The sequence below is a fragment of the Vipera berus genome (assembly GCF_964194415.1).
Source record: "Vipera berus genome assembly, chromosome: 12".
Classification (NCBI taxonomy): Eukaryota; Metazoa; Chordata; class Lepidosauria; order Squamata; family Viperidae; genus Vipera; species Vipera berus.
The window spans coordinates 20,160,172-20,182,764 of NC_138215.1; the positions used below are offsets into that span (position 1 = coordinate 20,160,172).

The window sequence follows — 22,593 nt, forward strand, 5'->3', positions numbered from 1 at the left end:
CTAGATACCACCAGCCTTGGCTCGGTGGCCAGTAAAACAACCAAAGGAAGCTGCGTTGTTTTATTACTCCAAATTTATTAGTGAGTATAGATTAATTCTCTCCTGGGGTCCCTTGCATGCAACAGAGCTCTACGGTGTTACTCCTTGAAGTAGAGTAATCCTATGGTTTTACTGTAGGCTAAGGCTTCTTTTTTTCTTTTTTTTTTTTGGTCACAGTGTCATTTTTCTTCGAGGCCGTGGACCACAGGAGAGAGGAAAAGGAGTCGAGACAAAAAGAGTTACATCAGTTGACATTTATCTCGTAATGAACACATGATACTTACTATTCCTTGGTTTATCATTGCCACAAATTTCTAATACTGCTGATGGCAAAGACTTTGCATTCGGCGTCACTGTTTACATTCAGACATGTTGGCTCAGGAGAATCAAAGACAAACAGAACAATATTAAACATTCTGATATAAAAAAGTTGCATTTAAGCATGGCTTTCCGAGAGTGAAGTTCCAACAAAAGGGTGATATGGAAAGTGGTGGGACGAGAAAAGAGGACCCATTTCCCTGGTTTTTCCCGACTTGCAAAACTCTAGGAACAGTATTTTCAGCGTTAAAAAGGATCGGTCTCTCCAAAACAGAAATGTATCTCATTTAAATAAATATCCCACATTCGTATTGCAAAGATTCTTTTGTTTTTTTTCCTGGCAGGGATATTGAGAACTCCCAAAAAAGAGTTTGTTTCTTTTTCCATATCACTCACATTCACTCTGAAACCTTTCTACTTCACATACAAACCACGTCTCATCAAAAGTCACATTACACGTGACAATAAGGATACCAATGACAACAGCAGGTTTTGTTTTTCATTTGATAGCAATGGACACTCTCCCCACCCCCAAACCTCCCTCCAGCACCCCCCTTTATAACGGCACCCGTTCTCAGTCGTTGCAACAACCCGCCCGTGTTGGAAAGTCCAGCGGAAGCCACCCCACTCGGAAAGGACCTGTTTCCATAGACTCGTTCACACGTGCCTTGTGGCTGAAGGTGGTGGCAGAGACAGACAGAGGGCTACGGACATGCTGGAATCACCTTAGAGTAAAGTATTAGAAGTACAGCCCACCCAGAACGAGGACAATGCAAGTGCCTCTTTGTAACCAGAAGGTTGAAACAGCCCTGGGGCTTGATCAGCTTCATGGTGGGCTTCATCCTGAGTTCATGACGAGGGAGTTGGCCAATCATGTGGCTAGAAAGGTGGTGTCAGTGGTTATTTGTCATAACAGGAATGTCATCACCTTTTGGCAAGGTGCTCAGAGGAGAGAGAGAGGTAAACTAAGAAACAAACCAACAGAAGAAGGCAAAGGAGCTGGATCCATTGAGTGTCCAGAATAGCCAGTTTTGGGTTCAAACTGTGCCCGTTTCCTACAAAATACAACATTTCTCTGGAAGTTTAAGCTTAGGCAGCAGGATGTGGTTTGCTTGAGGAGCAGTCGAGCTTCCCTGTTGAGGAGCAGTCAAGCTTCTCTTTTAGATGTAGAGTGGCGTTTCTTGACCAGTGAGCAGCCTGAACATGGCAGCAGGCATTGTCTTCATGTGAATCTGTTTGGAAGAGAATTAGTAGTGATTCTGGGACTGGAGGCTTCAGACTCGATGCCTACAGCCATTCTTCATAGTTGGTGTGGATGTTGGACGTGGCCAAGCTAACCATGAAGGTCAAAGCCCACCGATAACCAGGGCACATATGGAAAAGAGGTTTTCTTAAAGCCATGGCCAAGCACAGTATACCTGATACCTAACGGTTCTCACCCTTGTGAAGTTCTATGTTCTCCTGAGCTCAAGACAGGCTACGCAGGGCCGTGCAGGCCACAAAAATGTCAGGGCAACGGCTTATTTCCCCCCGAGAGAGGCAATGCTGAGCTTGATGGACAGACATGTTCAAAGATGGAAAGACAATTTCCAAAGTGCGGAGATTCCACCCCTGAGTAGAGGACAAAGGGCACCCTCAGCCACTTCTTAATGGCATCTTGGAGCCGTGGTGGCTCAGTGGTTAGAATGCAGTATTGCAGGCTAACTCTGCCCACAGCCTGGAGTTCGATCCTGATGAGACTCCAGGTTAACTCTGCTTTCCATCCTTCCAAAGTTGGTAAGGATTGTTGGGGGCAATATGATGGCATTTGCAAATTGCTCAGAGAGTGCTGTAAAGCACTATGAAACAGTAGAGATAAGTTCTATTGTTATCTTCCAAAAGGTGCTTTTTCAGGAGGCAACTGGACTTCCTTGTTTTTCTTTGAAGACATTTCGCTCCTCATCCAAGAAGCTTCTTCAGCTCTGACAGGATGGTGGGGAAGGGAAGGAATGAAGCTCTGACACCATCCAGTCAGAGCTGAAGAAGCTTCTTGGATGAGAAGCGAAATGTCTTCAAAGAAAAACAAGGAAGTCCAGTTGCCTCCTGAAAAAGCACCTTTGGAACAACCATGATCTGGATGATGGAGAATCTCCATAGACATACCGCTGTCCTCCTTTATCCACTCTGCCATCCTAATTAGGGGGCAACTTGTCAAGATTGGCATGACATCTCCGGCCCCTTTGCCTAGTCTGGAATGTACTAATGGTTCTTTCTTTGGATAAAAAGAAATCAAAAACTCTTTAACATCCTGTTATCGCTGTTAAAAATGCATGCTGGGAAGACTCACCTCTCCTACGGAGTTGGACAAGGCTTGCACAATCTTCTCATGAGCTGTAGCAACGACACTTTGACCATTGATCTCGATAATGCGGTGCCCCACCCGGACCCCACCTCTCTCGGCAATCCCACCTCGCATCAAGCTGCAGATCTGGACGCAGAAAAGGAGACGTGTTCAGTTAAATGGAAAAGGGGCAGTTTGGCCAGAAGGCTTAGAAACAATAGGAAGGTCTTCTTCTTCTTCTTAGCTACCACACTACAGAAATTATGCATTTCCCTTGGTTGATGGATTCAGTCTTTGACCACCTGCTATTCTTCACCCCCTTCTTTCCAAAGGTGGGCAAAGAGAGGGCAAAAGCTACTCAACATTAAGAAGCTAAGATGATGTCAAACCCAACATCAATGGGAAAAGAAGGTGTTGAAATAGCAACAGTTGATCTTAGATGTAAATATTTACAAGGATGGTTCCTGTAGCCATGAAATGGTGCGCCGATAATGTTTTGGGTCATGAGACATCTGCAAGCCAACAATCAAGCGCAGAGATCATGAAGGACTCCACAAACTTTGGCGATGCCTCCTTAGCACTGTCTAAAGCTCCTGATTGATCAGGAAATGATCTCCCAGGTCCCAGCCCTCCAAGTGCCTCTATCCTAATTGAACTGATATCCCAATCAGCCTTCATCGGGTTCGTGCAGTAAAGGAGAATGATAGTCAGGGAATTCTCCTAAAGCCCCATGCTCCTCCTGCTTTTAAGTGTGTGCATTCCCCAAAGGAAACACCACACTTCACTGTTCTACAGTGCCAGCTGTAGAAAAGGGTAGAAATGGTTGCTATGGGAATAGGTCCCTATGCACACACAACGCGCATACAAATGGGCTTTAATTCCTTTTCTTGGATACATCCCGACTCTGGGAAGCACATTCTTTAAAAAAGCCTGTTAGGACGTCAGTTTGGTGCAGCAAACAGGCTTGAAAGTTTGAAGCCAGTTCCTGGAGAAAGTGGGTGCTTCCCCGTCTGGCGTCCACTTTTGTTGACCTTTGAGGGGGAGATTTTAGGTTCAGGAAGAAGAAGAAGAAGAAGAGGTTGAAGAATGGGTGATCCAGGGGGCTAAGAATTTGGATTGTCATGTAGAGAGGGACCCATGGAAAATACATGGTCAAAAGGCTTGACTTTCACATTATATTAGTATTTGCGTTTGGGGTTGTTGTTTTTTTGCTTTTTCCTTACTTTATATTAGTTGGTATTAGTTTTTATCTTCTTTTTAAAATTACAATAAAAAGCCTGTTTTTAAAACTGTCTATTGTAATACCGCAAGAAATAAAAACAGTTTTGCTTATTTACAAGCCAATTTTCCTATTGAAAAACCAGTTTGGTCTTCATCACACACACACACACACACACACACACACACACACACACACACACACACACACACACAAACACACGGTATTTCTCCACACTGGGAGACCTGTGGAAGTTCCATTTTATTGCAAGACATCAGCTTGGAGGTTGCTGTAGAAGCTACAGCTGCAAAGAGTAAATTGTGGGCCAGATTTCTGCACCAGGAGACAATGCCTATTTTCCGTGATCATGAATGTATGTTATTGCCACTAGATGGTACTAAGCGACAATTAAAAAGAGGCCTAGCAGATGACAAAACAGTTCTGAAGCCTTCTGGCAAAGGTGCATAAGGCTTCCGACACAAACATCTGGACTGGAAACATCTCCTTTTAAAGGAGGAGGAGCCAGGAACCCCACCACCCTGTCCTGAAAAATCAAATATGAGTCTCCATGCCCCCCGCCCCCAATATACAGTAAGGCTTCCCAATTTCTTCAAACTGTAGCTTTCATTAGAAAGCGCCCTTTCACGGTTCCTTTTCAGGACCCAAGCAGGTACCCCAGAGGTGATCAAGGGGGGTTGGACTAGATGACCTCCAAGGTCCCTTCCAACTTATTATTATTAAGAGCCTAAGGACACTCCCAGGTGTACCTATATCAGGAAAGGGCTGGGTGGGAGAGAAATATGTGTGATGACCTTATGCTTATGCCACCATGTGCACAATCTCAAGACATCAGGACATAAATACACAATTGTGGCAACCGCAGGATGATATCACTTGAGTATGGAATCATTTTGGAGTCAGGATAGTTTGCCATGGACTATGCTGGACCTTCTTTGAAGCTCCCACATGCTTTATTCTTCCTTTCACTTGTGTGAATGTTACAAATATGATGACCAAGTTTGGAATCTCCATCTGTTGTTCCTGATCAGATCAGGGTTGAAAGTCAAACGTTGATTTCTGAATTCTGACCTCTTAGGATCTAGGTCCAAAACATCACCTGAACCCTTGACTTACACTACGCACTGAAAAAGTGGAGAAGGCATCAGCTCTGCATATCATCTGGGTGCTCATTGCAAGTCAGGCAAAGGCCTGAATGTTTGTAAGGACACCTAGTTTCTGTGGCAGACTAACATGGCTTCTTTTCCAGGATTTGTCCAACTATGCCTGGTTGTCCTCTTCTGTTGAGGAAACGTTGCTTTCCCAGCCCCATTTTCATACCCAGATTGAAAGAATGAAGAGACTCACAATTCCGTTCTGTACACTGAAACCCAGCTGGTATTTCAGATCCGGGCGCTTGATTAGGACAGTGGTGACTGGAGGGCAACTGACAATGTTCAATTTCACTTGCGTTTGATTCTTAAGACCCTGCAAAATGCACTCAAAGTTAGCAATTTCTCATCAAGCAAAGCAAGTTAGGCAAGATAGGCATCTGGAACGGGCCAGAAGAAGGTCAGGAAAGGCCTCACCACAGCAAATGAGACAACAGATATAATTTGCATCTTTTGCAGTATGCCACAATAGGCCTGGTGTCTGGGCTACTTTAGATGATGGTTAGGGAATTCTCAACATGTTGTGAGACCTCACCTGGGCACTCAACATACATTGCAAATTTGGTAAACGGGTTGAGACGGGTGTCAGAACCTAGCCAATATGTAAATATGGCAATAGACGGAGTTAATGTTGGAAGTCAACTAGAGTCATTCCCTCCTCCCAGATGACCAGCTGACACAAATAAGGACAGATGGGGTACCTTAATGATTCCTTGGCAGGTTGCTAAAGGAAGGCCAACTAAACTGGTCCCATTAATGGACATAATCTGGTCTCCGATGCTGAGCTTTCCTGAACGGGCTGCTGGCCCTCCGTTCATCATGTTAGCCAGGATGACGGTGGGCAAAATGGAGCCCCAGCCAGACTCGACCACCACCACACCAAGGATCTCCCCCTTGTGTTTGGCGAGCTGCAGCTGGAAGACAAAAGAGCAGAGAGGATGAGTGTTTGTGGAACCCCTGGAGAAACAGGAGAGGGCTTCTTCTCCAAGCGTGTTCTCCAAAAGGGCCATCTCCCTTATCTCTGCGATGCATAATCTCCAGGGAATGGTTACAGGGTGTTGCCAGGCACCTTCCCTGCATGCAGAAGTCCAGGCTCGATCAAGGTTGACTCATTCTATTCTCAAGGCCTGTCTTGAGGAGAGGACATGCTGATTGGGGGAAATTAATGTGACTTCCTTGGGCTGGGCTCTTTCCAGAAAAATGTTGGCTGACTTCCCTCCTGCCCCTCCACCTGCAATTCATTCTCCTCCACCTTCTGAATTGCGACTCCTTCAAGGAAAACCTCGTTTATTATTGACTTTCTCCAATAATCCAAACAACGTCCAACATGCACCAGCGCGCATGCGTGCTCTCTCCCTTGTCCTGCATCTGAGTAGATTACAATTTATTTACCCTTCCCCCGGTATTGATTTAAAATCCAATTTCCACCTGGCTTGTATATTTTGGCTTCACTTCCCATTCCTTTGGCTGCTTTTCAATGTCCAAGCACATTGCTTAGACACAGCCCGAGCTGTCAGGGATACAGAGATGACTTGCCTCGTGGTTACATCTATGCAGCTAATTTCAAGAATAGAGTTTTCTCCTCTAGAATGACTTTTCAAGTATTAAACACCCTGGGTCCTCCAAGGCCTTCTTAAAACAGATAAATGTGATCGCTCACCCCTTTGTTTTCCAAAAACAACAGCAAAACACTGACTATTCATTCATCCATCATCTATCACATTTATATGGCTGCCCACCTCACAGGAAATGACTCTGGGTGGTGCACAACGATCAAACAAAGAGACACAGAAAAAATGTGGCTTCTTTCTACAGGACACTCTGGATTTCTACCACTCAGCTATGACAGCCCTGGTCAACATCTCAGTGAACTTAATTTCGCTCTTCTATCCTGAAGGCTTTAAAACGACATTTGCAAATGACCTCTTGAAACTCCAGCTGAGTTCTCAGCAGTCACCTCATGCATAAGGAAAGGAGCTTCAAATGATAAAAACTCCCCCCCCAAAAAAAACATAACCCAGTTCAGGAAAAAAGGAATCACCTCTTTGCAGTTCTCCGAGTTGGAGAAGTGAATCAAATCATCATTATACATTTCCTGGGTGTTGATGATGTCACTGTACTCTTTCTGACTGAGATCTTCAGGGTTGATGCCGTTGGCCCGGAGAAATTCCTGGTAGGCCACGCTGAACGCTTGTCCAATCGATTGAGCTATCAGCTGAGCCTTCGCGAGAAGGAGAAGAAGGAAAGAGGTCAGCCTCCTTGGGGAACAACGGCATCCTTGTTGGCCATCTGAAGGGACTGACCCATCCTATTCTGGAAACTGCTGGTAGCCCCCGTGGGCCATGTTTTTATTCCACTGCAGATGTGCAAACTGCTTGGATGAAGACTAGGAGGAAAAACCACTGAACTAAGCAAAACTTTGCAGGACTCAGAACAGAGAGGTCGTCACAATTATTCAGGGTTGGGAGCTGAGACAAGACGAAACAAACTCAACTTGTTCAGCTTCAGTCACCTCCCTTAAGCAGAGACCACCTTAGTTTTTGGTCCTTCGCCACCAAAGCAACTTGGGAGAAAATGAACTTCTCTGTTTTTAAGATTTTGAAGCTTTCGTTCAACAAATATTCTCCAGCAGTCCAGGAGACAACAGGACTAAGAACAGAGGAACCACTTTCTCCCATAATGCATAATTGGGTTTGGAAATGCTCTGCCTTCACATGTGGCATCAACTGTAAGATCAGATGCTTTTCAAAGGCCATTAGGCTCATTTGTGGAGTATCAGATTATCAGAGGCAATTAGCTCTGATGGCTCTTGCAATAACCTAATTGATTAGACAATAAAAGACAATATACAATTCCACAATTTTATATGATCTCTTACTCCAGATTCCTACTCTACTCTGCTATTCTCTGACATGTGGTGAATTTCAATTCCCATGCTGTCAAGAGGTGACCCCTACGAAGGCTTCTATCCTGGCTAGAATTATGGGAATTGGAGTCCAGAATATCAAAAGGTAGGAGGCCAATAAACCTGGAGGAGGGCTGAAATTTATGGGGAATTGGGAGCCTAAATATCTAGACAACTTTTGATTTGATCCAGTGGACTTCCTTCTGATGCTCTTCTTCCTTTCCCTTTATTCTGATTTTTAAAACTTCAAGTTATAGGTCCCTGTTTTTCAAGCTGGCTGGGGAATTCTGGAAACTGAAGTCCACACTTCTTAAAGCTGCCAAGGTGGAAAAACATTGGGGTTAGGGTTACGACACCATGAACTCGGAGAGCAAAATGGACATCGCCAACAAATTCGGAGTGCTTTGGTATGGTTAGGAGGACACTGACTTTTCTAACCTGCCCTATCTATCTTTCCTGGCAAAATACATGAGAAAATCCCATTGGAGGAAAATTCCACTTAGGGTTAGGGTTAGGTCACCATGAACTCATAGGGCAAAATGGACATCACCAACAAACTCAGAGGGCTTGGGTATGGTTAGGAGGGCACTGACTTTTCTAGACTGCCCTATCTATCTTTCCTGGTAAAATACATGGGAAAATCACATTGGAGGAAAATTCCGCTTCTAGGTGAACCACTGAAATGTTTTGAGTAGGAGAGAAGGATAATTCCTGATTTTCAACATCTGGGTTCAACTCTGCCACGGCCAAAGCCTGAGACATGGACTTCTTTCAAAGAAAGGGAGGTCCTAATTTTCATAAGGGTGTATCTTGTATGGAATTCCCGTACAGTCATTTGAGATAGGAAAAATAGGCAATTCTTGGCCACTAGATGTCACAACAGCAAAGACAGTACAAGTGTCAGTTGTGGGATATAACATGGACTTCTAATTAAAAAAGCACTAATTTAAGAAGAACTGGAAATAAATGCTCACTGAAGCCATTTAACATTACTCTTCATTCTGGTTACTATTCTGGAACCAAATCATAAGTTTTAAAATTTGGATTCCTATTCTGCAATCATATGATTTTACTTTTTAATACTTTAGTTCTTCCGGCACCCTTCTTCACCACCATAAAATATGGTGATTGAGGACCTGCCACAAATAGTGATGTGCATGAAACTGTACAAGAACTGCTTAGTTTAATAACAGATGTTGCCCTTATTATATTATTATTGTAGTTATCCTTGGGTGATGACATGGCAGTTTTACTTTCAAGAGCAGGCATCAGAATATCATTTTTATATGTCCTGTTTGGTGTACAGAAAAATGTCAATAAATGTTATCTTATCTTCTTATTATATATCTTATGTCTTATCTCTTCTCATCTTATCCTGTGTCTTATCTTATATCTCATTCTATCCTATTCTATCCTCTTACATCTTATACCTTAACCATCCCTGGGATCTTGAATTTAAAAGAACAGATTGGATTTGTGCAAGAAACGTCTCCTTTGGAGAATCACCAAGGGTCAAGTCAACACTAAAGAGGTCATATGCCGGTCACTCACATCCTCGGATTCGAAGACATGGCAGATCATCTTGTACTGTTTCTTTCCTTCTTGCACCCCGGGGGTCGTCTCGATGCAATCCTGGGATGCTGACCGAGGCATCCGGCGGCGGGCCATCAGGACCACAATGTTGCCGATGTCAGCAATGTAGGAGATGGTGCGCAGCGCGTGGTCCATCATGGTTTCCTAGAAGAAGAGAGCGAAAAAAAAACAAAGAGCAGGTCCCTTGTCACTTGAGAAAGGCTGCAGTTAATGCAAATTAAGAGAGGAAAAATACAGTACAAATAGTCCTTGACTTATGACGGTAAAGAAGCCTGGAATTTCCCTCTTAACTCATGATGGTCATAAGTCAAGGCAACCAAGGGATTGGACTGGTAAATTGTTCTTAATTAAATACTTGTCTTTGAATGCAACTTCATTGCTTGGGTGAACCACTCAACTCTTGCCTTGCATTTCAGATGGCATCCTAGGAGAATTGCCAGTCACCACACCTGGATGAAAAAGGAGGGCCTCCAGACTGCAACTCTTAGTGAGGATAGCCTGAAACTGGCCAGGATCAATGAAGACGGCATTGATATTCTCGCGTTGTTTGACTTTTGTTCTTCCACTCTTCCCGGGAGACCGCTCTAAGCATCAAAGTCAACAGAGGCCTGCAGAGAGCAACTCCTGATTCGCCATGGCAGGAAGCAAATTAATTTGTTCAGAGCCCTCTTAGCACCTCCAGTCTTGCTTTTAGCTATGGTGGATCAGACACAAAGTGGGCCGTTGGTGTTTCTGCACTTACAGTGGCTTTCATTATTTACATGCAGCAGTGAAATGCAGCTATGAAATTCATTTGCTACATCGGCTAGCTTGCTCCATTATAGCTTGCTGTTTTATTAAATGCCAGGAATAAACCCAAGGCCGCATGGCGGCCACAATCAGACCTTTTCATAATGACTGGAACAGCTGCCTGCCTGGGAAAACCTAAAAGCCAGAAAGTAGAGTGTGGTGCATGAAGAGAGAGTCACATTTCCAGGCCTGGGAGGATAGCAAAGGCAATCCTTGTTTAGCAACTGCCTCAAACAGCGACTGCAGTCATGATGGGGATGAAAAGGTAATTTTGAAGCCAGTTCTTGCATTTACAACCTTTGTAGGTCTGTAAAGTGAAAGGAGGCTGAATTTGGATCATAAGCACCGTTCGGTTTCACTTTATGACTCTTTAGCTTAACCACTGAGTGGTAGGTCCCAATTGTGGTTGCTAAATGAGGACTACCCACCTACATTCGTGTTGCAAGAGATAAGAACAAAGATTTCAAAATCTCTGTTTTGGCTTGTGGGATTGTGATTGAGGAAGAGATGTAAAATATATGGAAGAAAACCGAAAATCTAGTGGCCGAGGGATTCACTCTCATGGTTACAGGACACTGTGGTGGTTTGGAATGCATGTTCAAGATCCCTTCTAAAATAAAAATGCAAGGTATCTTCTCTTGCTCAAAAACTCAGATAGGCACATTTTTCCAAGCTTTCGCCATCTGATTTCAACTCTCAGAATTCTCAAGGGAAAAAAGACCACACTGGATGGAGAATTCCTCAGACGAAGACCCAAACTTCATGTGGGCAGCTCTCCTAAAGCCAGTCTGCCTTTTGACAAAGTCACAGCTGAGGTTGGGCAGGGAGATGGTCTCCTCCAGCTTATTTTTCCTCCACTTTTCCTCTCCAACCAACAGGATGGCAGAAGAAAAAGACTTAGCTCTTCTAGGACATCTGAATGGGATACTTGTAGAAACGTTGGGAGGTTAGACTTTGGCCCGTCAAAATTATTTCATGGCCCTGTCATTAATGCTGCAATTATGGGGCTGTAGGCTTACCTGGGTGTCTGCATTAAGAACTTTAATTCTCTGGGTGGAGATAAACAGGTCCACCTCTGTCAAAGCATGTACATCCCCTTCAGAAGTCTAAAAAAAGACAGAGTAGTAAATTCGCTTAAAGAATGTTCTTGAAATGGCAGGTTCCTCACAGACTTACTTCGGATATGATGCAACATAGAACAGGCACACTGAGTGATTTACTACGACACAGAACAGCTATTTGGAATGGCTAATTTTCAAAAGACACATGCAAAGCTTCACCTGTACAAATCAACTTTCACGTTTCGGAGTCCTGCCTTCACCAAAGATGGGGAATGAGGCAAGAGAGGTGCTAAATCTGAAGTTTTGCAACTATAATAATGATCTCCAGCAGGAATGATTATATTAATCGGATGAGGCTGAAACCCAGAAAACCTTTTAAAGATCAAGAGGTGACTTGGATGAAGGGACTTTAATGCACAGAGGTTTAGGGCAATAACTAAACTTAGAATCTTTAGGAGTCACACATATTTTGGCTATTGTTCCTTTTTTAGACCACCAATGAGCAGATATGGGATTTGTTGGATCTACTGTGATTTATTTTTGTCTTTATTAAAAACCCAAAGTTGATGTATGATGCATAAAGTAGGAGTTTGGCATTAAGGATCAAGCTCTATTCAGTATTTTTTTTTCCAGCAGCCACTTCACTCAAACATCTGTTCTTGGCTCTTTTTCTCCCAAACTTCCATCAGCCTAATCTTCAGAAGCAAGGCAAGCTGACCTTAACGAAAGAAAAGCTGGCTGGCAGACCGAATAGACCCCATTGTGAAAATGAAAATAAATCATGATTGTTCTCTGAGCTGCTGTTGAGGAGATCAACAGAAATAAATTTTTGCCAAAGAAAAATATTATGTTTTCTGAAGCACAGCAAAAAATTAAAAAGGAAAGGAGGAAAAAAAAGGCCAAGCAGCACAGAGAGAAGACCTGGAGAGAAATGGAATGTTCTCCAATGAAACCAACCAGCCTCCATCCCTCCAGCCAGACAGGTATATCTTAAGACTGTTCATACAAAGACAAAGACAAAGATTCATATGACGGTTTCGTGAACTTCCACACGGAGAAGCACAACAGGATGCACAAGGACAATTAAAGAAGGTGGGGTGAAAAAGCCAAAAGCAACCCAAAAAATATGAAACAGACATTAGAATTCAAGAAAAACAGTCTACACACCGTTTTTTTCTTGATTTTAGCTGCCTTTTGCATCCTCTTGGGGAGAACGAGAAGCATTAAAAATAAATAAATTGATACATAAATCAAAGGGAAACAGACAAATGCATAAAAAGAGTGGGGGTGGGGGAGAGGGAAAACCATCTCAGGACGTTAGCAAAATATTTTGGAAATCCCTCCTTTCGGGGATCCCAAAAGTGCCAAGTGGGAATCTGACGGAAGGGTATCCTGGGTCTCAGGCAGCGTTTTGAGAAGGAAGGAGAGCATTTCAGAGGGAGGCGAAACCTGCCACGCTTGTCTTCTTCTCAAACATCAGCCGATTTTCTTATTTTGCTCGCTCTTGATAAGCCAGAATTGCAGGCTTTTTAGGACAGGGGTCTCCAAACTTGGCAACTTTGAGACTGTGGACTTCGGTTCCCAGAATTCCCCAGACAGAATCCCCAAACCTGACCTTGATGGTGACTTCAAAGCCCCTGGAAAGCCCCTGTGCCTATTGGTTCTCTGCAGCAAGGGGATCACTACACTCAGCGAGGAGGACCGGCGTCCCTAAGCCTTGAAAGCCCATCCCTCCAAGGGGGTTGGTCCTTCCCACCCTACCTTGACACGGCTCACTGCCTCTTGGGCTTGCATCATCCGGATGTTTTTGGACGGGTTGCGTTCGGAGAGCAGCTGGGTAGAGCCCAAGTAATTGGCTGCAAAGATGATGCCATCAATGAGGTCCTCAGGCTCGCAAGGCCCTGGAACTAAAACAGAGAAGAGGCAATGAGGTCTTGATTTTTGTTTTAATTTTTGCACACCAGAGCTTCCCATCTCCCAATCTAAGACCATTAGAAGGTGAGGAAATTTCCTCCCTTTAACAATGCAACAGTAGAGACAGGGATGTGTGCTGCCGCAGCAGCCAAACACTATTCTCCTAAGGAGAAAAATAAAATAAAATCACAGGGGAGAGATGTAGTAAATCAAGAGACAGATTCCAGCTGGCTCCCCAAATAGGTTCATGAAAATACATATTTTCCCCTCTCTTAAACTCACAACAAGACCAGGGTTTGTTCCTAGGCGAGGCTCATGTTATTCCCCCAAGGAAAAATAACAGCTAGAGAAATTCCCCAGTTGCTTAGCTGGTTATTGTTCCTGTTAATTTAAGCATGTCAAGATTAGAAAAGAGGGATAGCATACACATCCATTGACTAGGGCTTACTGGTTTTTAAAAAAACCTTTAGAGGAGAGTATCAGTTGGCAGTGACCGTCTCAAAACCAGCAGGATTGGACAGCTGAAAGGCCAACGTAAATCAGAAGAGAGTAGCCAAGAGGCATTGTCAAGAATCAAACTAGGGTATGGCAGAGAAAAGGAGAGCCAGACCAAGCTAGGGCTGATACTATCCAAGCAGATCAGTTTGTAAGGTGGTTGGTAGACATTACTGATTCTGGGCAAACTGTATTCCAGGATCAGTGGAGATCTTCATCCAAAGATCTCCGTTGCAATGTAAACAGGCGGCTGCAGCAAGAGCTTCTACACATCCTGGTTGCGAAGTAGAACTTTATGCAAAGAATCCAGGATCATTTCAACCAGTGTTGCAACCCTCCATGTTTGTACCCAGGAATAAGCCTGTCTTACTCACTGGGGCGTCCTTCCAATCCAGGCAGCCCTTTCCTCAATTATGCCCATTTGTCTTCTTGGAGGGGGAAAAATGAGAGATTTTCCTTCAGCCAACTTTAACAATAGATATAAATTCTCTAGCGTTGCAAATGAGACATGGGTGAAGTGAAACATGCTACAGTCATGGAGATTCCCAGCAAAGATCAATCACAGAGATCAATTTAAATTTCATCAGGCCACATGCCTGCGCTGGTTATTAAAGTAATATTTAAACACCCTGGCTGTGGAGGGATACTGAACAGTGCTCTGAACCCCCTCATAGTGGGAGGCTTCTGAAAAAGCCAGTTTATTTGATCTACAGTTACATTAAGGGCTAATTTTTAGGAATGGAAGGAAAGAATTCCAGTTACAGAATTGCTGCTCTTGAGAACTTTCTAAATTCCAAGAGAATCTCTTTAGCTTATGGTTGAACTGTGGAATTCTTTGTGCTCTCTGAACTGGGTTGTTTACTTGTAGACGTCTCATGACCCAACTAGGGAACATCATCAGTCCTTGCACTGTACTTGGGTTTGTTTGAATTTCCTCCCTATAATTTTTAGAGCTATATTTTTTTAGAGTAATGAATAAACGTTACAAGCAGAAGGGTACTTACCATCAACAAAGCTTGGGAAGGACGGTACTTTCTTGCTCTGTATGGGGATAAAAGAAAAGAGTGATTGATCACTTTGAATGTTAATGCCATGCCAGGCAAGGAACCTATTTATTTATTTATTTGTTAATTATTAAATTAATTTGCCCCACATTTTACCACAGGTTAACTCTGGGCAGCTTACGATGTTAAAAAGGATAAGGCTATAGAAAGCCTGTCTATAACACAGGTTATGAAAAGCACTTCTAGTTTTTTAATCGGTTTGCATTGTATCTAATTGTAACACAAGACCTTTTAGGGCAGTAAAGAAAACCAGTCCTTCAGACGTATTCAATGGCAGTTCTTGCTGATGGGGGATTCTCCTAGCTGTGGTCCATCTGGCAGATGCCACCTTCCTTCGAGGGAATCCATTCTCCCTGCCTTTGCAAAGACCACCGGATGGCAAGGAGGTCTCCCCCTTCAAATCTTGCAACTGTATTGACTACAACCACGATTGCTTCTCCAGGCTCTTCACAGTTCAGCTCAGAACATTCCTGAGAACTTTTTCTTGAGCGAAAACCCCTTCCGTAGAAAATCCCCAACCTCCTATCGGTGCACTGAGGGTTTATTATATTATCAATGAGGCTGCCCTTGACCCGTGACCTGGAAGTGAATCCCACCTGATTTTACAATGCTTTTTACCATGGTGGCTTAAGCAAATGAATCATGCCGTCGTTAAGAAAATCCGGCTTCCCCCGTTGGTTTTGGGTGTCGGAAGCCAGCTGGGAAAGTCGCAACTGATGATCACATGACCCCAGGACGCTGCAACTGTTGTACATACGTGTCGGTTGCCAAGAGCCGAAATTTTGTTCACATGACCGTGGGGATGCTGTGACAGCCATAAGTGTGAGGACCAGGTGGAAGTCACATTCTTTTCGGTGCCAGCATAACTTTGAATGTTCACTAAACAGATGAGTGTAAGTTGAGGATTACCTGCATTGATGTTCTTAACATAACTGGTCAGGCCTAATTTGGGGTATGTAGCTGTGTCGCAGCATCAATGTGATTTTAATAGGGTCTCTGCTCACTGTGCTTATGTTTTCATCCATTTAGTTCCCACTGCCCCCCCCCCACCCTGAATGGTACATCCTACATCTACACACACAAACATTGCACAGGTGGGCCAACAATATTCTGCAGCTTCAGAAGAAGACAAAACAGGGGGGAGGAGAAGGAGAAATCTACTCAGATCCCAGGACTTGCCTCCGGCATATTATTGTTGTCGATCGGTCCATTGAGATCAGAGCGCTGTTGCTTTCTGGGTTGCTCTAAGTCGTTGCATACCTACACAGTAAAGGGAAGCGAGAGAGACACACCATGGCGATCAATAATGTAGGAGGAAGAGAATCAATGCTAACAGCATTTATCACCGCCTCTCCTCCGTGAGTTTTATTGCTCCTGCTGTGGAAATAAGAACTGATTTATGCGTTGGCTGCTTGGGCAGCACAAAAAAGGTTGACGTTTCCCTCAAGCACCTGGATAGACGCTCGTTTCCACTAGTCCTGAATTCCATATTTCCCCATGGACTTGTAGAATGGATGCTGGAGCCTTTCACAGAGTGACACAGCCCACCATCTCTTTGGGAAGCAGAACATTAGGGTGTGGGTCCCCCCCAGTGTCAAGGAGAGATACACCATGGAGTTGCTTTTGCTTGGTAAGGCACATCATCCATGGAAGACTTTCCCACCAAAGTCGTCCAACTCTCTATAAGGAGAGGAGTTGTTTCATATATCCACTTCTATTGTGTGAAGGAGGATTTTCAGCCACAGCTGTATGAACATGTGTAGCAGTACCCCAGAACAATTGTCCTCTCTGGTGGACGACAGGTAATCCACAACTTACAACTGCAGATGGGACCAGAACTTCCGTCCCTGTTGTTAAGTGAGCCATGCCTGATTTACAACTCTCCCCCCCACCGCACAGTCATTAAAGAAATCCAGCTTCCCCCATTGACACTGCTTGTTGGAAGCCCCTGGGAAGTTTGCAAATGGTGACTGCACAGTCATGTCATAAATGCATCATCATGCATTTTGATCGTGAGAATGCATCGATCATTAAGTGCAAGGACCAGTCACAAGTTGGCATTGTTTTCAGCACTGTTGTAACTTTGGTCACTAAAGGAATGGTCATAAGTCATTGACTGCCTGTAGAGATAACAATGGGGCCCCAACCTCTGGCAGGCTTCAAGTAGAACCCAATCGACCGCTTGCTCTGTCCAGGGTCCTGAGATCTCCCTGGCCTTCCCTTGAGGACTGCAGAGGACCCCCTCAGCACAAAACTGATGGGGTAGACCTGCCCAGTGAGGCTCCATTTCTGTACCCTTTCCTGAGAACGATGCTCAAACAGCAGCCTTCTCACCCAAGGTGGGGAGGGGGGTAAATTTATGCAGAGCATCTAGGTCTTAAAAAGATTTGCATTAATTGAAAGCAACGTTGGAGGAGCATGGCGATTCCCACCACAGCAGAGAGGCGAAACCCTGACACACTTTCTGCAGTTCCTTCATAATGTTTATCCTCACTTGGATTTTAAAAAAAAATAATCTAAGCCCCCTGCTCGGTTGTAAGCGCAACATGTACCAGCATGCACAGAAAAATCCCAATGCAACAGAGGTCATATGTAAAAGATGTCTGCAGCACTGCCTGGCAACCGCAAATTATTTCAAGAGCAGGCAGCGTTAGATCAAAAAGACAGGGTGACTGCAGAAGGAGGGAATTATTTACTGGATGGAATGACAGCAGATATATTGGTCTTGGGGTGCCCAACAGCCAAGTTTCTCCCCTTCTTTACTAGCCATGTCAGGTATGGTCATAATTCATTTTGGTGCTGCAAACTGTGCATTTATAGACCAAACTTAGAAAGTGGATTAGATTGAGTTCTACAGTATATGAGGCCATTTCCCCAAACTGCAGATCCATTGATCGCAGAAGTCCTTCCCCCATAATCCAGAGTGTTAACAGATGACTTTGAGATAACTCTGGCATTAACTGGGTTCAGCTTAATGTGTTGCATAAGCCCAGACATTTATGGTTTATTCAATAAAATGTGGTTCAATAAATAATGGCTTCACCTAATCTGTGAGCCAAGCCACTGATGTCCCATCACAGCTTTCCTCAAAACATATAAGACAGACAAAGGAAGAACAAATGCATCATATCAGCTGCTACCAAAGATATTATATTATAATTATAATTAATTAATGGATATATAAATTAAGGCGACAAACGTACCCAATTCTCTGTTCTACCCATGGGAAACTCAACATGTCATGTAATTATTGTAAAACCAAGGCTGATTAATATGTACAATTTCAAACCAAGTTCTTCTCTCTTTGCTTTTAAAAAATAGGGCAATTTTTCCCTTGCTCCCCATCCCTCTGTTTTCTTTGCATATGAAATGCCATCAAATGATAATTTGCTATTTCAACAAACTATTATGCATTCAGGCTGTTAAATCCCTTGGGACAGACCCCAATGCTCTATTTGGAAACTGGGCAACACGCTCCATTTTCTGAAATGGATTAATTTCTTTGTAGAGCTATTTTAGAGATGGTGAGACTTCCTTTTTCTGGGGCAAAACGTGTATTCATAGCAGGGTGGTCTATATATCCAAGTAATTGCTGGTAATTCCTCCCCAGATAGCACATTGCACAGTAATGTGGTGGTGGTGGTGGTGGTGGTGGTGGTGGTGGTGGTGGAGGAGGAGGAGGAGGAGGAGGAGGAGGAGGAGGAGGAGGAGGAGGAGGAGGAGGCAGTCATCCCTAGCAACACCCAGGAGCCGATAGAAGGGTCTTACAGCTACTACATCATTTTACCTCCTTGAAGTTCACCTTAGAAAGATCCTGGAGTTAGCATTCTGGTGAATTAACTTTCTCACTGCAGATGAAGTTATGGGAAGTCGCCAAAGAAGGCTGCATGTTTTTTCCCCCAGCACAGAAGTCCACACACCTTCCCCCTCCCCTTTATTCTTTCTTGCAGTCTATCAATTCTTCCGCTTCCCAGGAATTCGTGATGAGTCACAATGGTGTACAGAGTGGAAATTTTGCCTCTGCTGAGCTGAGCTTCAAGTGCAAACAAAAGACATCCAAATGCAATTACAGCTTTAATAATCATTAGGGAAATTCAGCCCGGCTTCCCATGGATAAATAAAATGAGAATTTGAGGGCGCAGATTTTTAATCTGGCCCAGCTCAGCAAAGCTCAGCTGGAATACAGACATCTTCCTTGGGAACTGGAGCTACTCAACTCAGTAAGACTGCCTTCCAAGTAAACGGTCCAAATCTGCACTCCTAATAAACTGACTACAGATGTTCGCCAACAGCTGCACATGCAAAAGGTGAGGGCACAAATTCTGAGCTGGATTTGCTTAACAACTACCTGGTTCACTTAACAACGTGGTAAAGATAATTGTAAAAGTGGGTGCAAAAAACTGCCTGAAAAACTGCCTTGCTTAGCAACAGAAATCCTGGTCCCATTATTAAAGTTCTTATTTAAATTTATTTTCCCCACAATGTTCAAAAACTTTAATAACAGGATCTGCAACAAGGTGATTAAGATGGTTAATTAGAGAAGAAGCTTCATACGGGTGTGGTTGTTACTTGTAGAAATACTAGGAAAATGTTTCTATTCAATTGTTATCTACTAAAATACTAAGAAATGTACTAATTTAAGGTTGATAAAAGAGAATATTATTGGAAGAAGAGAAAATCAAGGAAAGCTACTATGTGGAGTATGGAATTATAGAAACTAATTGTTATGGATTGTTTGTAAATATAAACCCGGGCAACACGCTGTTTAGCAAATATTAATGGTGATTATGTTAATAAAAAATAATAAAACTTATGGCTGCAATTCAGCCTCAAATTTCTACTGCTAAGCAAGGCAGTAGTTAGGTGGGTTTTGCCCCAGTTTATGCCCCCTTTTTTGCCGCCATGGCTAAGCAAATCAATGCAGTTGCTCAGTGAATTGTGCGGTCATTAAGTGAATCTGTCGTTCCCCCCTGACTTCGCTCGTCAGAAGCCAGAAGTCAGCTGGGAAGGTTACAAATGGGGATCAATGATATGCAGAACAAGGCAACTTCACAACTATGTGCCAGTTACCAAGCGCTCCAATTTTGATCACACAATTGTGGGAATGCTGCAAAGGTCACAAACCACTCTCCTCAGTGCCGTTGTGTTGCAACTCCGAACGGTCACCAAACAAATGCTTGTAAGTCAAGGGCCGCCTGCATGGTTCTCCCAGATGACCTGAGCCCCTCGGCAAAGGAGGAGAAGCCCTGACTCACCTGTTCTTGTGGCCAGGTCTGCCGGTCCTCTGGAGTCTTGGACTTGGTTTTGAAGCCCCTTGGGGCCTCTCCGAGCTGCTTGGAGGCTGGGGGGATGTTCAAGGACTTGGGCCGCCCCAGATGCCGTCCGTCCGCGTGGCCAGGCTCCCCCTTGGGACACGTCTCTGTATAGTCATTTGGCACGTTTTCAGTCCCGTCGTGCTGGGGGCTCATTTCCGAGGTGCTGTTGATGCTGTTCATGCTCATGCTCATCTTGATCTCCGCCACAATCTGGTCGATGTCCTCTTCCTGCTCTTCCAAATCGCCCCCCTCTTCGTTCCTGCCATGGTAAGGGGACATCCGGCGGGAGTTGCCATTGGCTTCCGGGGAGTAGTAGCCCCCTTCACTGGGATGGCAATACTGGATGCTCTCGTCTTGATCCTGGATTTCAAGACAGGCCACCTCGTTTTCCAAAATCTGGATGCATCCTGCATGGTAGCCCACCGCTTCGGCCACGTTGTCCTGGTGCTGGATTTTGGTCTCCACCCATTCTCCTTCCTCAATAGCTTCATGGCACTCATCCGTCTCGACGTGATGCTCTTCTTGGGGGGCATATTCTTCCCCGTTGCAGTCCATTCCTTCCAGGTAACTGTCATCCTCCGGACAGTACCGAATATAGTAGGTGATCCCTTCCTCTTCCTCTGGAAGTCCTTCATCGTAGTCCTCCTCCTCCGACGTGTTGTTGACATAGTCCGAACTAGAGTCCCCATCTGCACTGTTATCAATATGCTCGGGGTCAACTGGGGGAAGGCCACCTTGGCCAAGTGATACCGCGTCCATCACCTTCTCCACATAGTCTTCCCCAGACAAAGTACTGTTGGCCTGTTCAGCTGCTTGGCCGTGGGGAGAAGAAGGACAGGCTCTTGTCCGGTGATCCAGCATGGCCACCGTGGTGCTTTGGCATTTCCTGTTTGCCATGGTGGTGGACATCTTAGAGGGCAGTCATTTCTCTGCACTGGCTGTGGGGAAGAGTGAAACAAAAATAAGAGTTACCTGAAGAACAAGAGCAGCGGTGCTAAAATGAAGGGTTTCAATTTATCCAGGGTGGTGGGTTGCAATGGGGTGGAGGAGAGTCATAACTAGGTTTCATGACTTACTCCAACAAGAAGAACAGGTGAGAATGTCACTCATTTGTAGGACGATCCATCTTGGCTATAATGAGACATGTTGTGAAGGAATCCAAGCAATAAGGAGGAGAATAATTATACACTGAAATGGCTTAACCTGAAAGAAATTATATACATCTAGGAGCCCCAAAGCCTTGCATGAAGTTTCTACTCTCCTCAAAGACCTTATTTAGATGTTTATGAGGTTTCATCAATATGGTAAGTTAAAACAGTGAAGACACTTCCACACAAAATGGCCTGCCCTCATAATGAACTTTCTTCTTTGCAGTGCTAGACAATTTTGGAGTAATCTTCTAAGATGTTCAGCCAGTTTGATTTCTCTGGTCTCCGGATCTGTGTGTGAAATTAGTCTGAGACAAGTTCCACTAGCAAAGGTTAGGCTGATTAGGTCACTCTGGTTGAGGTGGCCCACAAAACATCTGGAGAAGGTGGATTTGGGAATGTTTAATTCCAAATGCCCACCAAGGAACTTAAGGAGCTCCTACTCAACACACCAAATAAAGAAAAAGAAATTGGCCAGAGCTAAAAAATTAGCCATGCTCTTCCCCCAGAAAATATGAAGCACGTCCCAAAACGATGGAGTCTGGAGAGACACCATTCTACATTTTAAAGGAGAACATCATGAGGGATCTCTTGAGTAGAGAAAATGTGACTTTCTGCTGCATCTTGTCGCACTCACCATATGTCTCCATAAAATTAATACACACTCTGCTTATGTGTTAGAGAGGAGTGAAGCTCATAAGGAAGGTGGCAAAACAATTATGACCAGAGGGAATAGCATCCCCGTAAACGTAGGTAAGGTAGCACATTCAATTAAGGTTTCCAAAATCTCACTGATGGGGAATCAACCCCAGTGAGTTTGGTGCAGAATCTTCGTATTAAATCAAGCGGGGCCATTTAAGGCAATATTGATTTATCACCATAAATGTGATTAAAAAGGGAAAATAAGCTGAGATTCTTAACAGCAAATACTAATGAGACTCCTAGTTATTCTCACTGATAATGGCTTGCAAAGCTACCAGACCCTTTAATCTTCTTCAAGTTGACAACTCTTTAAATTTCACTTTCATTTAGCCCAAAAAGCTTTTTTTAAAAAAAAAAAAATCAGCAAGGGGAAAGTGTCACTCTCAATGAGGCCTGGAAACTTGGTAGAAGCAAGAAAAGCTAACAAAGAGAATTAAAGCCTTGTTATTTCATTTGAAGATATGATTCAGAGGTGTCTGCCAATAAACACACTGCTACTATTCCATTATTTGGATAATATCATGACTATTGTGATCCTAGGA

The 22,593-nt window shown here is 44.0% G+C and overlaps 1 protein-coding gene across 2 annotated transcripts; it reads right to left on the minus strand.

The window, feature by feature from the left end:
• Positions 1–1,397: 1,397 nt before the first annotated feature.
• On the minus strand, positions 1,398–21,098 carry APBA2 (amyloid beta precursor protein binding family A member 2; the record flags this gene model as incomplete). 2 transcript variants are annotated; one of them, XM_081337779.1, is made up of 12 exons in its annotated part: positions 1,398–1,589; positions 2,684–2,824; positions 5,262–5,381; positions 5,767–5,979; positions 7,107–7,286; positions 9,522–9,707; positions 11,372–11,458; positions 12,581–12,616; positions 13,175–13,320; positions 14,827–14,863; positions 16,066–16,146; positions 20,142–21,098. In XM_081337779.1, 12 exons carry the CDS (start codon positions 21,096–21,098, stop codon positions 1,518–1,520), a joined length of 2,256 nt encoding a protein of 751 aa, XP_081193905.1. In that variant the 3' UTR covers positions 1,398–1,517. The 2 variants fall into 2 exon arrangements, with proteins under 2 accessions (XP_081193905.1, XP_081193906.1); XM_081337780.1 differs by lacking the exon at positions 12,581–12,616.
• Positions 21,099–22,593: the final 1,495 nt, after the last annotated feature.